This window comes from Rhizomucor pusillus (assembly GCF_041956525.1).
Source record: "Rhizomucor pusillus strain CBS 183.67 unplaced genomic scaffold VTP01scaffold_1, whole genome shotgun sequence".
NCBI lineage: Eukaryota > Fungi > Mucoromycota > Mucoromycetes > Mucorales > Lichtheimiaceae > Rhizomucor > Rhizomucor pusillus.
The window spans coordinates 777,210-798,112 of record NW_027192143.1 but is presented as its reverse complement, the minus strand read 5'-3'; the positions used below and the strand labels follow the sequence as shown (position 1 = coordinate 798,112).

The 20,903-nt window shown below is 44.7% G+C and overlaps 8 protein-coding genes across 8 annotated transcripts; 7 read left to right on the top strand and 1 right to left on the bottom strand.

Annotated features, from left to right (window-relative positions):
• Positions 1 to 32: 32 nt before the first annotated feature.
• On the top strand, positions 33 to 3,158 carry VTP01DRAFT_351 (uncharacterized protein; the record flags this gene model as incomplete). Its single annotated transcript, XM_069382089.1, has 1 exon — positions 33 to 3,158. One exon carries the CDS (start codon positions 33 to 35, stop codon positions 3,156 to 3,158), a length of 3,126 nt encoding a protein of 1,041 aa, XP_069244771.1.
• A 191-nt stretch (positions 3,159 to 3,349) lies between these two features.
• VTP01DRAFT_350 (uncharacterized protein) lies at positions 3,350 to 5,247 on the top strand (the record flags this gene model as incomplete). The annotated part of the gene is made up of 7 exons (XM_069382078.1): positions 3,350 to 3,825; positions 3,900 to 3,964; positions 4,027 to 4,059; positions 4,121 to 4,238; positions 4,310 to 4,592; positions 4,653 to 4,721; positions 4,777 to 5,247. The coding sequence occupies 7 exons, from the start codon at positions 3,350 to 3,352 to the stop codon at positions 5,245 to 5,247; spliced, it is 1,515 nt and encodes a 504-aa protein (XP_069244770.1).
• Positions 5,248 to 5,636: 389 nt separating this feature from the next.
• VTP01DRAFT_349 (uncharacterized protein) lies at positions 5,637 to 8,641 on the top strand (the record flags this gene model as incomplete). Its single annotated transcript, XM_069382066.1, has 4 exons — positions 5,637 to 6,528; positions 6,593 to 7,543; positions 7,708 to 8,025; positions 8,100 to 8,641. 4 exons carry the CDS (start codon positions 5,637 to 5,639, stop codon positions 8,639 to 8,641), a joined length of 2,703 nt encoding a protein of 900 aa, XP_069244769.1.
• A 448-nt stretch (positions 8,642 to 9,089) lies between these two features.
• VTP01DRAFT_348 (uncharacterized protein) lies at positions 9,090 to 10,214 on the top strand (the record flags this gene model as incomplete). The annotated part of the gene is made up of 1 exon (XM_069382055.1): positions 9,090 to 10,214. One exon carries the CDS (start codon positions 9,090 to 9,092, stop codon positions 10,212 to 10,214), a length of 1,125 nt encoding a protein of 374 aa, XP_069244768.1.
• A 1,880-nt stretch (positions 10,215 to 12,094) lies between these two features.
• Positions 12,095 to 12,779, top strand: VTP01DRAFT_347 (uncharacterized protein; the record flags this gene model as incomplete). The annotated part of the gene is made up of 2 exons (XM_069382044.1): positions 12,095 to 12,158; positions 12,619 to 12,779. The coding sequence occupies 2 exons, from the start codon at positions 12,095 to 12,097 to the stop codon at positions 12,777 to 12,779; spliced, it is 225 nt and encodes a 74-aa protein (XP_069244767.1).
• Positions 12,780 to 13,027: 248 nt separating this feature from the next.
• On the bottom strand, positions 13,028 to 15,223 carry VTP01DRAFT_346 (uncharacterized protein; the record flags this gene model as incomplete). Its single annotated transcript, XM_069382033.1, has 9 exons — positions 13,028 to 13,066; positions 13,138 to 13,294; positions 13,375 to 13,579; positions 13,959 to 14,025; positions 14,087 to 14,211; positions 14,355 to 14,418; positions 14,483 to 14,543; positions 14,750 to 14,813; positions 14,896 to 15,223. 9 exons carry the CDS (start codon positions 15,221 to 15,223, stop codon positions 13,028 to 13,030), a joined length of 1,110 nt encoding a protein of 369 aa, XP_069244766.1.
• A 527-nt stretch (positions 15,224 to 15,750) lies between these two features.
• Positions 15,751 to 17,554, top strand: VTP01DRAFT_345 (uncharacterized protein; the record flags this gene model as incomplete). Its single annotated transcript, XM_069382022.1, has 2 exons — positions 15,751 to 16,720; positions 16,782 to 17,554. 2 exons carry the CDS (start codon positions 15,751 to 15,753, stop codon positions 17,552 to 17,554), a joined length of 1,743 nt encoding a protein of 580 aa, XP_069244765.1.
• Positions 17,555 to 17,777: 223 nt separating this feature from the next.
• On the top strand, positions 17,778 to 20,777 carry VTP01DRAFT_344 (uncharacterized protein; the record flags this gene model as incomplete). Its single annotated transcript, XM_069382011.1, has 8 exons — positions 17,778 to 18,199; positions 18,258 to 18,617; positions 18,676 to 18,796; positions 18,863 to 18,956; positions 19,020 to 19,300; positions 19,367 to 20,225; positions 20,285 to 20,403; positions 20,469 to 20,777. 8 exons carry the CDS (start codon positions 17,778 to 17,780, stop codon positions 20,775 to 20,777), a joined length of 2,565 nt encoding a protein of 854 aa, XP_069244764.1.
• Between the last annotated feature and the right edge of the window lie 126 nt (positions 20,778 to 20,903).

Here is a 20,903-nt window from a genome sequence, read left to right as displayed (position 1 = left end):
AATTCTATCCGCAGAAATGCATAATTTGTTTGATGAAGAACGTAAATGGCAGACGCAGCTCGGGCGCCTCATTTCTGCTTTACATTCTGGGCACTCCGCCTTTAAAGACAAGATGGCTCCGCTTGGTCGCATTTTGGGTTCCTCAGGTTCAGCGTTGGATCTTTGTCGACGACCATCAGGTCATGCAGTTGTCAACACTGCAGCGACCTAGGCTTTCTGTAGTCCTTGTTGTAATCGCCGCTGTCCAAGCTTTCGGGCTCTACCTATTCTTAAAGGGCTTCTTACTGGCACGACAAAGCCTACTACTAGAAGGAAGATCACGTTCAGCATGGGAAACATTTCCCGTGTACGATCCAACCCCGTTGACGAGCGATTTACCACCAACAGTTCCTGCGTCGCCTCCATTTGAACGCGCTGTTATAGTAGTTATCGATGCACTTCGATTTGACTTTTTGTTGAAGAACGACAGCCAAACGAATCATGACAAATATTTCTTGAAACGCCTTCCAATTATACAAACTCTGCGCGACCATCATCCAGATTCATCGCTGTTGTATCAATTCCGTGCAGATCCGCCTACAACGACTATGCAACGCGTCAAGGGAATAATGACAGGATCCTTACCGACATTTATTGACGCTGGAGCGAACTTTGCATCATCAGCGGTGTCCGAAGATCACTTGCTACGGCATGTAAAGAAAAAATACCAGCAATTGTATTTCATGGGAGACGATACTTGGACGAATCTATTTCCAGAGGTCTTCGACGATGATAAAGCGTTTAGCAGTGATAGTTTCAGAATGTTCGATCTCCACACTGTTGACAACCGAATATTATCAAAACTGTGGCCACTCTTGGAAAGCGACGATGCTAGTTGGCAAATTATCATCACACATTTCTTGGGCGTGGATCATTGTGGTCATACATATGGACCATCACATCCAAACATGGCAGACAAGTTGACACAAATGAACGGAGTCATTGAACGCATATTATCACATATAGACGACAAGACACTACTGGTTGTTATGGGAGATCACGGCATGTCAGTCGAAGGAGATCATGGAGGAGAAAGTACAGAAGAGCTTATGAGCGGATTATTTCTCTATTCTGGTCGAGCGCTTACCTCGGACGACCGATACCATCGAGATTTATGCCGCCGTATTCATAAAAAGCGATCCCAACTTCTCGGTTACGATGAACGTGACATTGCTGATCGGCTGAAATACGATGCAGCAGCGTATCCAATCGTCGCACAGGTCAACATTGTACCCACGTTGGCATACCTACTCGACATTCCAATACCGTTCGGTAATCTCGGCGCGGTGATCCCGGATGTCGTTATACCTCCAAAAGAAAAGCTGGCTGAACGACAGGATTATCTCTTGCATATGGTGCAAGAATATCGCAAGAATGCGCTGCAAGTGCGAGAATATCTGCACGTATATTCGGAGCAGACGAACCAGCATGGATTTTCACCTAGAAATTTGGAGGAATTATTTGAATTATTCAACATTGCAGAGCGGCACGTCGAAGAAACTGTAAATCGCGGTTGGTCTCCTCCAGCTGGCTCAGCTTTGGATACCTTGGAGCAAGCTATTTTCGAGTATGATGCATTTTTGATCACGACAATGCGATACTGCGCATCAATTTGGGCTCAATTTGACGTCGGCTACATGATATATGGCATAGCTATGCTCATTTTGACCCTGGGCGTAGTTATTATTCGATCAGCATACAGGCAACCGATTTTGTCGCTGTCAACTTTCACAAAATGGACAGTATTCCTGGCTATTACAATTGGGATCGTATCATTTACGTTGCAACAACAATCTTCAACGTATATCGCAGCCTTGGATGGCCTGGAAAAAATCGATGCCATTGGCATCATTGTCGCTATAACGGCTTTGCTTTTTACTCTTACGACTACATCGCATTCGACTGAAGTGAAGACAGAATTATTCTTCCTTGCTTTACTCACGTCACTCAAGTCCGCTACTTTAGGCTCAAACAGCTTCGTGATATGGGAAGATCGTGTTGTACGCTTCACATCCGCTACACTTTGTGTGTTGTGGATCATACGCTCATTATCTTCGCGGAAAACGGGTGAATCTCTAGCAGCAACCCTTTTCCCTCCCGTTGGTGTACTTTGTTGGATACGAATGACAGGAATTACAGGACATTGCCGTGAGGAACAATTTCCATATTGCGATTATGTGCACAATGGACATTTAGAACTTGGATATTATCCCGGGACGATCTGTTTCTTGGCTTTGTCAGTGTTCATCTTTATATTTTATCTGCCAAATTTTGTCAAGAAAAATGTCACAACCAACGGCGGATGGATAATTTCAATCTTACATCGAACTGTCATGACCGTCGTTTTTGCTCGCATGATACTGGATATATACGAAGGATCGACGACAACGATCACGGCAACAACCGGCTTGATGGCTGGAATAGAGAAACTCCTGCAAACATCGTATACGACATCTCTCCTAAAAGTGTACCTGCCGCATCTTGTGTATTTAATCACCATTACAAGTACCTTACATTGCATTTACTACATGTGTCGATATCCTAGTCAAGCGACCAAGCAGACATGCACCTGGATTCTACTTTGCTTCTGGACAGCGACGCTGGCGATGCTCCAGAGACCGTTGGGCACATTTGTCCTCTGCACAGCACCTTTCATCATCCAATCTGTTGCAAAGCAGCATGGTAATCAAAATACTTTGATGCTTCGGCTAGGCTTGCTCCTCTGCATAGGCCACCATCTATTCTATACCACATATCATCAAGCTACATTTACGTCTCTACCGTGGAAAGCAGCATTCATCGGATTCGATGACATGAACTACTACGCAGGTGCTACGCTGGTCGCGCTATCGACAATCTCGGGATACATTGTTTCCTGGTTAAGCTGGATGATGCTTCTAGCAAACGATACTCAGCAACAGCAAGACCTAGATGGGACTTATTATCTAATGCTTCTATTAGAATTAATACCTACAGCGTTGTCGTCAGTCTTTGTGTGTATCCTGAGACGACATTTAATGACTTGGAAGATCTTCGCGCCACGATTTTTACTACAAGCTATTTTGGGCGTGGGGTCCGCTGTGTTTACCATCATTTGTCGTCAATTATTACGCGACTAATAAAGAGCAGTGTGTAATCGACCGAGTGACTGGTATGCAACGCCCATTGCAGTTAAAGTAGAAAATATTCCGATGCGTTCCTGAATGCAAGTTGTGCCATCCTCGTTTCTGAATTTTTATCTTCCCTCTCTTTTTATATTTCTCTTTTTACGCTTGTTGGTTTGCCGCCGTTTCCTCTACACGAACAGCAAATGTCGAATTATCCTACGTTGCAAAATCCATTGCTGACTTCGTCACCGCCTCCTCGCCCTCGCCGACTATTTGAGGGAATATCCTCGTCTGCCTCTATCAGGGGCCTATCCTCGGTATCCACCGCATCCTTCAAACAGTTCTTTAGTAAATCAATCCAGCAACTGTCCACAGCTGGCTCCCAGCTTAGACTTGCGAACCCATCCAGCAAACGCATCGGTCCGGCATCCATCCATTCAGGCGGCTCCAATTACGACTATTTTAAAAAGCCTAGTCCATCAGCGACCAGAATGTTGGTGCCGAAGAGCGGTCCAGTCGTGCACTACAACGGTAATTGCGATACACTGGAAGAGCTGCCAGCAGAAAAGTTGGATTGGGTTTTGCAGGAGGATGAACTCTGGAATAACGGGTCACCGCTATTGTCCAATCACCGAGGATCCATTGTCTTATCAAAACCTTATGGACGTTGCCAGACTTTGCAAGTATCTTTCATGAGCGACATATAAAGAGGATTTGGGAGAGAATTAACTAATACTTGACGAATATGAATAGTCCAATGATGCAGACACCATCTCTTGCACCGTCTGTAAAACCAAAAGCCATGTTCTATCTTCGAGGTAACCATATTACACTAGCAATAGAAGCTTTTAGCTTGATCTAATCCTTTTCGTATTAACAGTAATCTCAATTGTCAAGCAGAAGGTGACCAAGCGTACGTCGATTACGCTTTGCTGTACGAAGATGCTGTCGCTAAAAGATTTGTAAATGCATAGCATGTTTCTTTAGAGCTACGGTGCAGTGGCCACAGGGTTTATGCATGAGCCAGTATAGACCTAGCGAAAAATGCGGAAAATACAACATTACAGCAGAGATCGAAGAAGTATTTTTGCTGTAAGTGTACATGATAGTGATAACTCACCCTGATTGCCTACTTTGATGCATGCTAAAATACTGTTTTCTAGTGATATAAACCAGCCGTGTACAATCGTACTTAGCGTCTTGATGCAATCAAAGTCTACGATGGCAGGCTTGATGCGGCCTCAAGAATCTCATGTGGGCAAATATGAAATACATGCAAACATGCAACCAAAGGCAAAGCAATTACATCGTATCCGATTGAGTGCTGACTGCGATGTCATGGCCGTCTACGGAACCTATGTCAGCACTGATGCCCGAGTACTCCTAGAGAGCAGACGTATCCACGCAGCATTTATTACAGTTTACATCCGCGGCCGAGCGACACCGGTACGTTTCACGAGATTAATGCAGAGTAAAAGAATAAGAGCATTTAATCCATGATTTTAGAAATGGGAAAGATTCTGGGCTGTGGTGGAGGGTCCAAAACTATTTCTATTTGATTTCGAGTTTAAAGAGGCAAGTAGAAAATCAACCCATATATGTTTCTTGAAAGTCTAAGTGTGTTCGGTAGACACGACCGCCAACGTATATCATACCATTGCATCATCTGCTTGATGTACGACATCCTCCAACAGATGACGATGAGCGTCAAGTGGACGTTGGTTCGTTGGGTCTAGCCTTGCAGTTTTCGGACAAGGCATTGAGCCGGCAAGACCTAATTTGTGTCAGAGATATCCCATATTTTGAATGCCGAATGTATGTCCTTCCTGACAGCAGCGTCGCATCTCGCGACTGGGAAAGCGCGCTGGCCTACGTGGCAGGTGTGGTCCAAGAATACGGAAATACCGAGGAGGACGATGAAGAGGAAGAATTATTCGACGACGGTAACACAGTTGCATCATCAATGTTGAGTAGCAGAAGCGATAGCTGCGATGCTTACGAAGACTGCTATTCGGTCAAAGCAAATAGCCCTGCCTATAATGAGCAAAACAGACAATATTACTTTGAGACAAAATTAGTACCTGCAAAATTCTTGTGGTAACATAGCAATTGATGCATAAAGAGCGATCGTCTTATTTAACTTTTGTTAATCCTGTATCGATACCCATGGATAATGAATTGTCAATGATAAAAAGCAGCATATCACCTCCTCTTCCTTTCACTGCCTTTATAGTTTTCTAATACTAGAAGCAGGATATGATCCGTCTCAGAAATACTATTATACATTCTTTGTTGTCCCTTCGAATATTATATAGCTCTACATTTGTCTCCAGCATATGTATGAGAGTTATCCTCGATTGGATGACATGCACACGCACATAAACGATCCGAATTAAAAGTACTTTCAATATCTCTTTTCGACAGCTTGGTAAATCTTCCCGCTGACTTTCCCTGAAATGCAAGTCTGGGCGCACAAAAAACCGACGCTGCATGATCGCCGCTTCTAACCTTTGTCTTTGTCTTCGATACCCCCACTTTTCGACCATGCAAACCGATTCTTCCACTGGTGAAGGATCGTCTTCCAGAAAGACGAAGTCTCAGTATATGACTTCAAAACCGTCAGAGACATCGCCATTACTCGGCAGAAACGGTGCGCTAGACTATGATTCGACATATTCAAAACGAAAAGACAAGTTCCGGGCTCGATCGTCTAGAAATGATCAGCATGATAATTCGCTCGAACATGATCGACACGGGAACGAATCTAACGCTAGACCGAATTTTGTTCAAGAACTGATAACCTGGGGACGTGGTCGTTGGCAGCTCTGTAGTGTCTTGATCAGCTTGTTGTGTATCTCCCTGATCCTGGTTGCAGCCTTGCTTTTGCTGACGCCCGAATATGCACAACGCTCCCTCGAAGACGGCATGCAGGTCAATTTTCGGGAGGCATCTATTGTGAACGCTACGGAGAATGGCGACGTTAGCATACTGACATTGCACATCGTCGGCGAGCTGCTGTTACAGAATCTCACATACAAGCTGGCAAAACGAACATCTTGGCTTCTGGGCGATATCAACACTCGGCCATCTCATCTGCAGATCTATTATATACCCAAGACATCTGAGCAATACCAACAAAATGAACAGCAGCAGCTCATGGGAACGATCACGTTACCTTCCTTGACGATAAGCTCCCGTTCGCCCATTACTCAGTTTAGTTTTGATACCCAGTTTGTTATCAGCAACGCATCATCCTTGATGAATTTTTGCATAGATGCAGTAGCGTCGCCTGAGGTATCTTGGAAAGTATCCGGTCCTGTTGAATTGCAGCTTGGTTGGTTTTCTCCCAGTATCAATTTGCAAAGACAAGTGACTTTGGATGGTATGTCTTACTTTCTGGTTACTTTGCTGAGAGTGCTAATGTGCTTATTCTTATGTTTGTTTAGGCATGGATGGGCTCAAGGAAGCCAGCATACAATCCATATCATTTCCTGGAGCTCATCCACTAGGTGGAATAAGTCTTGAGGGTGCTGTAGCTATATACAATCCTTCGTCAATGCTCAGTCTTACTTTGGGAGATGTTGATTTTGGCATCTTTCTTCCTGACTCGAACAGCACAGTGTCGGACGATATGATGATCGCTGTCGTTCTGGCTAAGGATGCGGCATTGCTAGGAAAACGACACAACACTTTTAATATCTCGGGACGTTCCTTACCTTTGGACGACAGCAATATACGCGGAAAACGCTTAATGGAAAACTTTCTGTCAACATATCTGCGTGGAAACGACTCAATAGTACACGTGCGAGGCAGTCCATTTGGACCGGATCAAAACAGATCCAGCCAGAGCCTATCAACACCAAAATGGCTGCAAAAAGCTCTGCAATTGTTAACTATTGCAGTGCCGTTTCCTGGAACGAAAGAAACGGAGCTGATTCAATCATTGGAGCTCACCAATATCAAGATCGATTTCTCTAGTCAAGGAGATCCGCTGATCTCTGGTGATGTTGCTGCCCTCCTGAAAAAGCCAAAGGAGATGCAATTCTCAATGAATGTCACCAGCATTCTGCCACATGTATATCTCTACCCACAACAAAACTCGTCATCTCCGTTTGGACAGCTAATTCCAGACGAACCTTGCCCAGCAACAACAAAGGAAGGCGACGGAAGCAAAGACGTCCCGTTTGGCACGTTAAAAGTGCTTTCGAAAATCCAGCGTGCACCTTTCAGAGTGTTACCGGGCAAAGATGACGATTTTCAAAAGTTTCTCAACGAGATATTTTACGGCCGAGGTGGCAAAGTATACATCCGCGGCAATGCTGAAGCACAAGTGGATAGTCCTTTTGGTCTTCTCAATATCCATGACCTTGCATTCCGTGGAGAAATCGATACAAAAGGTACATTGAGGAACGTTTAATGTCTGGATGTGGGTTAGTGTGTGCGTGCGTGTGTAGATGTGCGAGCGCAAAGAAAGAAAAGAAGAAGAAGAATAAAGAGGAATACAACAAGTGACTTGACTCCGTCATTGATTTTTTGCTATTTTTTTTTCTATATCAAAAAGGCATGAAAGGATTAACAGACCCGCCACCGGAAGCAACTTCGATTTCACTTATCCGAGGAGATCCGGATGCACTACATTTATCTTGCGTCCTGTTGATTCACAATCCGTCGGACGTCGATATCAATCTCGGACAGCTTAACGTGCTTTTGGAATACGACAGTCAAGTTATCGGCGATGCGACTATCGAAGAGATGCATCTACTGCCGGAAAGAAGGAACGAATACGTTGCTGCAGGCAGGCTACTTATCAACGGGCTACCCAATTCGCCATCGTCGTCAGCATCTCCCATGATCGACTTTATAGGTGACTATATCTCAGGTATGTGAAAAAAAGGTACAAATTCCTAAGGATGATGACGATCCATTGATACGAGATATGCGATTGTGGGCTAGGTGAAAAAAATGTCAGCCTAACAATTTCTGGACGGCATCCGAACGCTACTGCGTCTGACTTGTTGAAACTGCTTATTCATAATCTGGAGTTCACGGTGGAACCACCGATGTTTGAAGAGCAGCCTTTGCTGGAGGATATGCAAATGAATATCTTGTCGTCAACGACAATAATGTGGCTCTGCAATCCGTTTGAAAACATTGTTATCCAGTTGTTAAACCTGAATGGAACGGCCAGGTACGAGAGTCACAATATTGGCACCGCGGTCGCAGATTTCGAAAACCTAGAAGAAGGATGGGAGGGTCCTATTGTTTTACCGCCCCTGGCGTGCCAGACGGACCCGTGCATGTCTTTCATTGTGGAAACACCGAAAATCCCTGTCATGGCAAAGAAACTGGGCTTCGACGCAATCCGGAAAGCGCTCGGTGGAGAAATATCGATTTCAGTAGCAAGTTGGTTGAAGATCAAGATTGACCAGCTAGAGCTTGAAGACTTGCGATACCAAAGAAATAATCTGACGATGAAGGTCAGGAAAGGTTTTTGAAGGACGAGCTTAGCCTCGTTAGGAAAGGCAACGCGCGCGCAGATTGGATTCGCCGAGGCGACAACGCAAGCCCGTTGCCGCGAGCATGCTTGCAATCCCCTTTCGATACGTATATATCATATTACTCTGTACTTTTATAATGTAACATATACTCACATTGCATCCGATAGCGCGTGGGGTAATAAAACCACCATATGCAGACCTGACGTCGCTGATCCTCACATGTCCTTCATTTTTTTTATTTTCTTTCTTTCGGGGTGCTTTGTCTGAAATGAAGTTTGTGCTACATTGAATAGTAACTCATTTCTTTTTTTGTTGCGGTGTAGGAGCCAACGAGTATAGACACCTCCTCTTTGCGAAATACCTCTCTCCTTTTCCCTATTTTTTGTTATCCTGTCTTTTTAGACGCTCTTCCTTTCCTTTTGTTACAAAACTTTTATTAGTACGAATGCGGCTCAAAAGCGCCCAATTGCTATCAGCCTTTTTCGTCTTGGTTTGCGCTATTCAAGTACAAGCAGGTCTCTTCGACTGGTTTGGAGGAGGAGACGATTCATCCTCTTCATCGTCTAGCCAAGCAGCAAGCTCAACACCAGTACCAGCTTCATCCTCACAATCGCAGGCATCTTCCCCCGCGCCTAGCAGCCAGGCACCTGCATCCTCCAGCGCCGCACCTGGTTCATCTTCAGAGGCTCCCAAGCCCAGCAGCAGTGCAACACCGTCTCCCACACCATCCTCTACAGAAAACAAAGACAAGACGTCGACTAGCGAAGAATCGACCAAGGAAACATCCAGCGATAATCAATCTTCTAAATCCGGCAGTGCATCCTCGTCCTCGCCCACAGCTACCAACCAAAATAGCAAAGACGATGGTGATAACAACAACACTGCAATTATCGTTGGTTCTGTTATCGGTTTCGTAGTAGTTGTTGGTGCTGCATTCGGTTTTGCAATCTTTGCTCGCAAGAAGCGCGCCAGCCGTAAGCAATTGTACGATGATTTCCACAACACATCGCCTTCGAACCAGAATGCCGCACTTGCATATGAGAGCCGTCCCTCGCCTGCCATGGCTGCTGCTGCCGTTGCTGCTGCCGACGATATCCACCAGCAGCATTCTGCCGCGGCTGCTGGAGCACGACCTTGGGAAGCATACGACTATCACGATCAGCAACAGTATGCACCTTACGGACAGACTGCATTCTCGCCGCAAATGCCACCTGCTACTGTCACTGATCAATACTACTCACAGCCAATGACTCATCCAGTCATGAACTACCCTGACGCTGCAATTTCGGGTGCTTACTACACTCACGTTCCTTACCAGAATAATGGACAGCAGTACTATGATAATACTTACAACAATTATAGCCCTTACACGGCATCTCCCACACCTGCGCCTATGCAGACGCCCGCTACTGCTACCACTGCACCCGCTCCCATCTACTCGCCACCAAATGCATACGATGACAACGATGCAGTACCATCTCCGAAACCACAGAATGCTGGTGCTCCCAGCCCTGTGCCGGCGCATCAAATGCAAGAGGTGCATAACAGCAATAAGTGGCAAACTCATTAATAGAGTATTCATTATCTAGTCTCGCTGTTCAAACTTTCTATGTAGTATTCTTTTTTTTCCCTTTCTTTATCCCCCTGTTATTATTTCTTATTTCATATTTCTTTTACCAACATCAAAACCGCAGGCATGTTATCAAATTAAATGTTATAGTAAAGATGCATGTTTTATTTAAGCAAAGATATTTCGTAGTTTGTGATGGGTGCTTATTGCATGAGAATCTCTTTAATCTGCATTGTGCTATTGATCAAACCCTTGAAAATATCTTGTATGCATTGTTTATGGTTGTCTATTTGAGACATGCCATCTGCCTGATTTATGTTTCATCGAATACCTATATGAGCTATGCCTACCGTTGTTAATTTGCACTTTACGCTAATTAACTTTAGATGGGCAAATTTATATTAGCCCTAATAATCATTTTCCCAGAACCTACAGGCTTGATGGATATGTAAATGGCCTCACAGGTACGAGCATATCTGTACCACTGTTGCCCATATCACATATTGATTGCGGTAACTGAGATTCTTGCCTTGGGCATCTTGATGTACCTGTTCCTATTTATTATTCAAGGCCGTGCTATTTATCCAAAATCTGACTAACCGTCCAGATTAAACGCGATTTACTGTACTACTATAATCAATTACGTGTTTGGACATAGCAATTATTTATATAAAATATGTACAAATTGGATACAGCGAACCGTTGCAAATGTGAATATCAACCGATCATCGTCTCCAGCGCATAGCTCCTAGTCAGCGTGAGCTCCGTAACCGATCGACGCCACCTCGTTGACACAATAGGACAATAATTAAATCGAGCGCAGCGGAGATGATGAACCCACGGATCCACGTTCAAGACTGTCTTGTTCATACCATAACCGCCCTGGATAATCGAGTTTTCACACGAAGTGTGGTATAGGAGAAATAGGCCAGGACGAGCGACACGCCCAATAAGGTCGAACCGAGCAATTCTGTGTCAATCACACGATCACTTTTGACTTACCAAGAGAATGATACAACCGACAATGAGGAGATACCTTGTCGAGGCGATATGGATGGGGCCATCGGTACGTAGTATTGAAATAGAAACACAAAAAATGAAGTAAAATGAGAAAAGAAGAATAAAAAGAAGTGTAAGAAATGAATCGCGCTACCCATGAGAGGGACATCTTGTCGGGACGATGCGGACAAGGCAAATGGCCAAAGTCGCAGCAAGTACATAGTAGAAACTCCGAAAAAATCGTTGCTGCATGTGCAAAAGACAATGTATTACAGGTTTTCCACTTGAAATCCACGGCGAGGAAGATACTATGGTGTATAGTAATGAACTTCGACTTAAAATGGTGTCCATTAGGCGTAATATCGCGCACCCGTTCTTACGTCTCGTTTTATTCAATAATAATTACTTTTACTGTGGCTCTCTTAGCAATTCTCGCTGCAGATCTAGCCCTTGTAACGAAATTTAATTGCATACACAATCGTTAAAACTTTGTCACACACGTCGTCAAAGTAACGCGATTTTTTCGCACATTTCATCTCTGCACTTATCTCCATACAAACGGCCATACATGTGCAATATCTAGTGAACACATCCTCCCAATAGGAATCACCCAAATCAAGTATGAACGATTGGCTGGAACTACATGAATAAGTGACAAGGCAAATGAGGAGATCCGACCATCATCGTTGTTTGTCTCTATCCAAATTCTATTTACAACTACAACGCAAACTTGTTAACCTTCTCTTCTACTACTTCAGCTTCTATATTTTCCCTTGCAGCGTCTTCGATGGTCGACTCCAGGATCCAGAATTTTTCCGTGCCCAAACTATCAAACACGTTTTGGAGGTATTTCTTGTCCTATGCAGTGAGCTTCGTTTTTAATGGAGAAGACGACGAGCGTGGAACGGCGGCAGTCGCTGTCTGAGAGGCTCCGCGTTTTTAAAGGTGATTCTGACGTTGGTGCCCCTGAGGATGGCTGGCTCTGTTGGTCTTCACCACCGGCATCGTTAATATCGCTGTTGTCGTTGTTGTTGAAGATGTCTGTCTTTTCTTCAACTTTTCTCTAGACAGCTTTCCACGAAGGCGTGTTGCTAATCTATACAAAGGAGATTTTGCGTCAGGAACATGATGATTTTCATCTAATACTGCGTGCTTACAATGTCAACTTTGGCAACCGTGGCCGCATGTGTGATTCGCTTTATCCAGTTTCTTTTCAGCTGGTCGAACGATCCAGTTTGCTGAAAGCTGTCAGCAATATCGTCCGTTAAATGATCAACGATATCTTTCAAGGTAACTTCTTTCTTTTTTGCAAGTTTAATAATCACAGGAATAATCGCTATTTCAAATTATAAGGTAAATTTGATTTTCTTCGTTTATCTTACGATATTACATTCTCTGTCCCTAGGATCGATGTCTATGTTGGAGGCTGCCATGGCGATCAGCGGAGGAGCAGCTGGTTACTATGCAATTCAAATGACAGCGTACGATTGTGAGTTTGCTTATGTTACAGAACTTAATCATCCTTCCACTCAAGATGCAGCACCTACCAAGAATCCAACAATCTGAGATTTCGCTTACGCGCTAAAAATGTGGTGCTTGATAACGGTAAACAGCTCAGTAAACGCGCTCCTTGGTAGCTATCAGATCAGTCTGCTCGGCATGGATGCACCAAAAGGGTAGATTACCCGCATTCGACGATCGAAAGAAGTACCATATCCAAGCAGCAAAGACGATTACATTGTTCGGATGGCCCCATTGTTAGAACTCGCATCGTTGGGAAAACAGATAATGGACCTGTATCCCACTAGCAGTCGCTAATATGCATCGTGATCCCGTGCTACCTCCTTGCTTTTCTGCTGGGTCAACGTCAGCATCAGCATCATCAAACAAACGACAAAAGCAAAGTCAAGTACCTTTAAATTACCATCAACCATTGTCTTATCTCTGCACCTACAATAGGATCGGTCACAGAACGCTTGTTGGAGGAAGCGCTTAGGATCGTATTCTTCGCAATTTCCCAACGTGTCTCAATTGTGTTTAGGTCCATTCCTTGCAAAGCTTCCTTCGCAGTCTCGATGACGCTGTCGGCATGAAGAAATCGATTTAAGAGACACTTGCCTATTCAATAAAGGATAAAGATGAATCAATCGATGATGTTTACGTTGGGAGCATGTAGCTGATCCATACCGATTCTTTGAAAACGTTGTCTCGTATATCGAGCAAGCCAATTGTCAGCGTGATGAGACGATTAGGTGCGCTCGTCGGCCGAATAAGGGTGATGAAGCCTGCAAGCTTTGACCAGAGTCTCTCCATTCCTTCGCCATCCGTGAGGCACATCCTCTTTATAATCGAGGATGGTACTTCAACTGACAATCCATTTTGTGTGCATAAGCATGGAATATGCTTAGCGCAAATGTGGTGTCAGCGTTGCCTTCTGATGCCTAAAGGATTTAAATGTTACTGAATGCAACTAATGGATTCAGAAGAAATAACGCGTCACTAACAAGGAATGTTTTGCCGAATTTACAAGCAAAGTCTTAAAAGATGTCAATGCTGCCTAGCTCCTGCTTCAACTTCCCAAAAACAACCATAGGATAGGCATATGTCTATCAAAAGTATGATGTCCAGAAACCTTCAGTATTAAATGAGCGCTCTGGTTGCATTTGTAAGCCCTTACCTTTTCCCGGTTATCATGTTAGTAAACTTTAGCGGCATACCATGTCTTGCACAGCATACACCAAATACCGCTATTATTGATGCCGGAAGGGGTTGTCGCAGGCTCCAATGCCTTGAATTTTGCTGTGCATCCGGACTGCAATGTATTTATATTTATATGATATCATCCTAGCCTTTACTTACTGTCTAATACATACCTTCGGTGCGGATTCGGTCGCATTCTCCAGTTCGGTCTTGAGCCGCAGTTTATCTTGAAGCGGAAATGCGTCAAAGTTCTGCCCTACTTTTGGTCCTTTACGACGTAGCTGAAAATTAGCGTCTCCTGCAAGAGCAGTCCTGGTCGTATAGGACTGAAACAAATATGGTCGTGTTCAATACATCAAACGATTTAGTAAAGGTTGTCTCATCGGTTCACTTACTCCAAGGCAGGCTAACACTGAAACTCTAGCATCTCTAACTCCTCACGTAGCCCAAGATAAAACTCGCTATAGCGCATGAATGCGTCGCCAAAGTCACCGGGAGCAAGTTCCTAATACGACATGCAGGATATCCATTAATAAGATGAATGCAAACATGCCATGTTTTAAGCTGACAGTGGAATATAAAGCTTTATGTGCTTTAACGAAACCTTCAGCAGCAGAATGGCAATTGACTCTGAGTTGCAGGAACAACTCCATTAGCTGCAGATCAAAACCTTTGGGCAGGATTCAGAGGTGTTGCAGGAAACACCTTGTTCATAATCATCTGCTCGGCTACGGAATAGCAGCAACAAAAGGAGAAATCACGCTTTTCAGATTCTGATAATGGAGTTTCAGAACATTACATATCATAGAAGCATTCTAGTTTAATGTTTCCTGTACCTGTAATAGTGTAAACCAGGATCGAGATTGCAGTTTTCTGACATGCAGGATTCATCCAGAATTCCTTTTCAGCAAAGCTGGCGAAGTAAGCAGACCGAAGCTGAGAGAATCTTGTTCCATGCTTCATAGTAGAACAGATTCCAAACCCTCGGCCTTAGGCCCATCGTAACTGTAGTCATGGTCATAGTCATCCGTTGACACAGTTCCAATATTTGCAGCTGCATGTTGCAAACGTTCCTTCTTGCTTTCTAGCTGAGAATCATGCATATTGAACGCAGGCGAGTCCTCTAATAGTTCGAAAAAGCGTTCAGTGCTGGTGCAGCGTACAATGCGGTGGCCATTCACAATGAGGTCGTCGCTTCTGACGTGAGGTCTCTTATCCTTAGAGCCCTTGGGTCTTTCGCGGTCTCGTTTTACGACTTGCGTACCTGGGTTACTTGGCTTAGGTGCTTCGTTATGGTGGGCTTGTTGCATATTTATTACAATAACACAGATGTAACGGGAAAGCAGTAAAAGAGGACAGTAAAAGAGAGGGAACAATGCGTCCCTTTACGCAAGGAGACTATACTACTACAATGCGCAAAAAAGCATTCGCCGTCCCGAGCTAGTGGACAGTGGACGGGTGCTTTTAGCACTCAAATTAATTTTTCAAAAGAACTGCTCAAAATGTCTCAGATTTCGTCCCAAAATCTGACTAGCTGTCCAGATTAAACACGATTCACTGTATTACAGCACGACTTCGCTGATTAATGGCTTTCTTGACTGGATATATTGCCTACCGTCAGTTATACAGCTGCAAATGCAGCGGGATACCTGCATAAAAGGCGCAGCTTTGAAGCAAGTCTCAAGATGCTGCTAGAGATTGGAAACGATCCATATTGGGCACTGGCTTTCTCACGAACTCGTATCTACGTAGTTCCACAAGGACGAGTGCTCCGCTTCAAAAAGCTTATCAAAGAGCTCACACGCCCGCTCTCCCAGTACCTCGTTTTAATACATCGATGGAAGCTACTGCAAGACGCCAGGGCGAGCAATGTTCGCTCAGAAATGCGCCCTCGCGGCTTTATAAACCTCAAGCCGAAGACATTCTATCCGACGAGGATCTGCTTGATTTGTTTCGAATTGTGCGGCAGGTCATGAGGAGACGACGGGATTCTGAACGACTTTCTCGGCTCTTCTTTTGCATCTCTTATGCTCTCGGTGATCATGTCAAGTTTTATCGACCGTTGCATGAAACGAGGTTGTATTTTGCAGATGATACAGACCCCGTAGCGGGAGTTAGTGTCGTACAGCTACCACCGTGCACAGCCTGCTGCCCACAGAAGACTGATACCACCGCTTTTGATGGTCATCACAGGCATGATGATCCAGCAGTAGCAGCAGAACTACACAGATGGCCTGACTCATCTTCCATGATATCATCCAGCTCTTCTGGCTCTTCTGCATCGCCGCTACCAAGAATGCTGTCTCTGCCATACGTTATCGATCCAACCACCACATCTGATCCTGCTGCTACGGCAGCAGCAGCAGCGGCCACAGCAGCAACAACAACAACAGCAGCACCGACGTCATCGACTTCAGAGAGAGCTCACTCTTCTTCGGATGAAGTCTCCACTGATGCTTACACTGTGCGACCGTATACTCATTTCCGGCATTTTACTTCGTCTGCTGTGCGGTCAACCCACAATAACGGCAACTATCCTCTATCCCAGTCGGCCGACAAATCGCTTGAAAACGGTGACATTGTAGCCGAGCCCAAACAGCGAGGATTCTATTACCAGGATGGACGGATAGCCCGAGAGCCCGTCTTACTCCAAAGATACGCAGAACACGGTGTGCTGACACATGCATCTCTCATGCGCAAGCGAAAACGTCAACATACCGACCAACATGCAGAGCTTTTAAGCCCGATACCGCTTCCTACCAAGAAACCAAAGATACCCCACAGACACGGCGAATTCGAGCAACGCCGTAAGTTTCTCCCAAGCAAAAAAACGTGAAACGTATGTCTAAGAACAATTCTTCTATCTAGGGGATGATATTATCAATCGTTTACGTATCATCACCATGGCTGATTTGGAAGAGAAAGCGTCGCGGTTACCCGAGGATTATTCGCTTGCAATAGACCAGGCACCTCTTCCGCAAGAGCCTGAAGACACACTATCTCCAGAAAGGAAAGGCGAGCTACTGAGACCCGCCCTGGAAATTTTGACCAGTCACTCGAATATGAAACCTCATTTGGATAATGGTATGAACCAAAACGGCATCTACTACAACACGGACTACTTTAGGCTGTACCTTGCCTTTGAGCAGTTCCAGCGAACATTTGCGGTGCTGTTCCCCAAGGAGGTGTCGAAGGTACCTGAATGGAACGATAAGAATGCCACAGAAAAGGACCGAGACAAAGAACGGAATGCAAACATGAAAGCATATCGTCCATGGATCGAGCCTCTTTTGATGGATACAAACTGGGCAGCGTTTCGCAGAAACATTGTTGTCGGCGAGCGGATGATGCAGCTAACCAAAGTGGTCGGTCAGGGTGTGCTCTTGATCACGAAGGAGCTAAGCGGTTCCAAGATCCATCTGACATTCACAAACAACGAGTGGGATGAGTTCATCAATGGACTTTTTTCGGGAAAATGGGACGAGACTATCAATTGGGAAAGTCGTCCAAGTACGAACGGTTCCATTCTCGTCTCAGAGCTGCAAGAAAAGTTCGCTACTCGGCTCTGGTTCCAAGCTGACGGACGTATTGTACCACCAAATGAACGCAAGGGGCTCCTCAACAGCGATAGCAAGGCATAGCTAGCTTGTTTTCTGTAGATTGTTATTTTTTTCTGTGGATTAGAAGCTGGTGACACAAAATGGCGCATTTTTTTTTTTTCGTCCTGTGCTGTAAGACGAAAAGTGTGTCGTGTTTCGGCGCGGGAACATCAATGAAAAAAGCAACTTCTTTTTCGAGCTTTCTACACTCCAACTTCTCAGCTACTCTGATGGGCAAGCTAATCAACTGCTTGTGCACCTTGAGATGAGTATACCCACGACGCCTATACCGCACGCAGACCTTGAACCCACTTCAGGTAAACGGAAGGACACGCGTCTTTCCGTTGCCTCGCAAAGTCTACAAACAATATATCTCAAAACGTTTTCTTTCACCGGCGATCAATATTTACGAGAAACAGTGCAGCAAGTCGCTTCGGCAACCAAAGCAGAGCTAGTTTTGATACTACAAACTGTTCCCAAAGAAGAGTACTTCAAGCAAAACCAGCACCATGTTTTTGACAGCGTTGACAACGGCAGCGGTAGACAGCATGCTACGTTGATGACAGACAATGCATATCCCAGTTTCTTCGTAAACAAAAAACCGGACAACGGCAAACAACCACTAAAAGAACAATATGTTCACATCGTTCGTTACGCTTACACTTCCTCTTCACCCTCTAATTTCACGCAAGTACTTCTTGTTCTGTTTGCGTGACTGGAGACTCACAACCATGTTTTGTGTTAGTTTGCAACCGGGCATGTTTATCGCAACAATGGCCGAATCACCGTATACAAAGCTCCTCGACGAACCTGCATGCTATCTTCCAAGTGGAACAGACCTTAAAATCCCGGGACATCCAAAAATCACCAATTTCGTTGGAGTTCGTTTGGAAGCACAAAATGGTGACACTCTCGGGGCATTTTGCATAGTCAACAGTCAAGCCTTAGAGGAAAGTTTTGGCATCGTTGATGCTCTAAAGCCACGAACTATGAGGGAACTAGACCAGCTTTGTGAAAAGGAACGGCTCATGAAAGCCAAGGACGAAGCCAGACTTGATGCAGAAAGTAAAATCAAGTTCCTGGCTGATATGAGCCACGAAATAAGGTACAGAGTGGAAAAATAAAAGTAATTGTAAATACGGCATTGACACAAACCTGCTTAGAACTCCAATGAACGCAGTCATTGCTTTAACAGACCTTCTTCTCCAAGAACGCGCTTCATTTAACGAAGAGCAGACTGAACACTTGGAAGTTATCCAGACCAGCGGACACCACTTGCTGACGGTATGCAGAATTCATACTTCCAGGTAGCTGACAAGTGTCATTGTTGTAACCCCGCTTGATACATAGGTTATCAACGACATTTTGGATATTTCAAAGATCAACCATGATCCCAAATTCAAGCTTGAGCGACGAGTTTTCAGCCTTCGAAAATGCATGAAAGGCAAGTAATATGTTTGTAATTCGCAGGAAAAACGTAAGCTTTGACGTTCGTATCTGTCGTTAGATGCACTTAATATGGCACGGCATCAAGCTGCAATGACTCAGCACGATAAGAATGTTCAGCTGGTTGAATGTCCCGTGACACTAGATGATCGCACTCCGCTGCAGGAAACAATTGAAAAGTTGAAGAGTTCTGGCCTGATTTCTTCACCTCTAACTGGCGGAAGATACGAAAACATTTTGCCACTGATATGGAGGATCGACGACAACGTACCTGATATGCTGCTAGGAGACACTATGCGCTTGACACAGATCGTCTTGAATCTGTGCTCCAATGCAGTCAAGGTAACTATTAAGTTACGTGTGCTAGAACGACAAGAATATTTTCTGAGTTATCTCCATCTATTACAGTTTACAAAACAAGGCGGCATCCGGGTTAGCATCAAAAAGTGTCTACCCACTCCGATCGCTGCGTCCAGCTGGCAACCGACACAAATGACCTACAAGCAGCGATACGAAGCAAAGATAGAGACAATGTGGTCGAGAGCGGACAGCTTGAACGATGGTGATTCAACTAGTACGACAGATAGCGATCAACCGTCTCCTAGAGCCGTGCTGGAGATTTCGGTTACAGATACCGGCATTGGGATCCCGGCTGAACGTCTACCTTTGCTATTTAAATCATTCTCTCAACTGGATGTATCGACAGCAAGACAATATGGCGGTACAGGACTTGGTTTGGCTATTTCCAGCACCCTCGTCAACAGAATGGGCGGATGTTTGTGGGTAGAGTCAGAAGAAGGCAAAGGATCCCGTTTCGCGCTTACTCTGCCGTTGACTATTGCAACTCCCGAGTCTGTTGCTGCACAGAGCGAGGTTTGCAGCAATACATCCTTGTCGCCACCTGCTAACCCGGACGAAGCCGATACGACGTCGTATAATATCAATGATACCCTTCCTGCGACAGACACCATACAATCTTCGCCCGATGCTATCCAGAAACCAACGCAAGCAGAAGGATTAGCCAACGGAATGGCTGTTGATACTACCACACACGTTAGCGAAAATGCCATGGCTGTTGATTCTTCTCCCTCGTCAAATTCTACAGTCTGTACAAACACTAAGGATGGTAACATAAATGACCGGCTCAACGCAGCAGAAGTCAACTCTCAGCGACTCCAACAACAAAACCGCAAACCGTGTTCACGACCCGATGAAAACATTGCACTCCAGTACCCAGTGAAAATTCTATTAGCTGAAGATAATATATGTAAGGGGTCTTGCATTGATATGTGTATACTACTTTCGCTAACTGTGATCACTCCACAGTGAATCAAAAGATAGCCGTTAGCATACTCCGAAGACTCGGTTACCACGATGTACAGCTCGCCAGTAATGGCCGTGAGGTGCTAGAGCTCATGCAGCAACACAAATTTGATGTAATATTTGTAAGTAACTACTATGCGACCGATTTATTGTATAAAGTGGGGATCCTGACACTCAGTCACTGTAGATGGATCTATATATGCCTGAAATGGATGGTTTGGAAGCTACACGATCGATCATTTCAGAAAGAGAAAAGGCGCTGGAATCCAAGGACACCGAGTCAAAATCGCACCAACGTTTGCTCAACGTCAACGAGGTCTACATCATAGCTCTTACAGCGTCTGCATCAAGCACAGATCGAGAAATATGTATCAATGCCGGTATGAACGATTTCATCAGCAAACCATTTACAATGATGGAGGTCAAGACAGCGCTTATAAATTGCGTTGGAAGACGGAAAAAGAGGAAGAAACACCCTTCTTCTTGTGACCCGTAATTCTTGCCCCCTTTCTGCCCTATCTGTTTTGCGCAGTTATTGTTCATAATTGTAGCATTTCTTTGTCATTCCATTTCTCCCTGTGTCCATTGAATATAAATTTCATGTATATATTGGAATATTGTC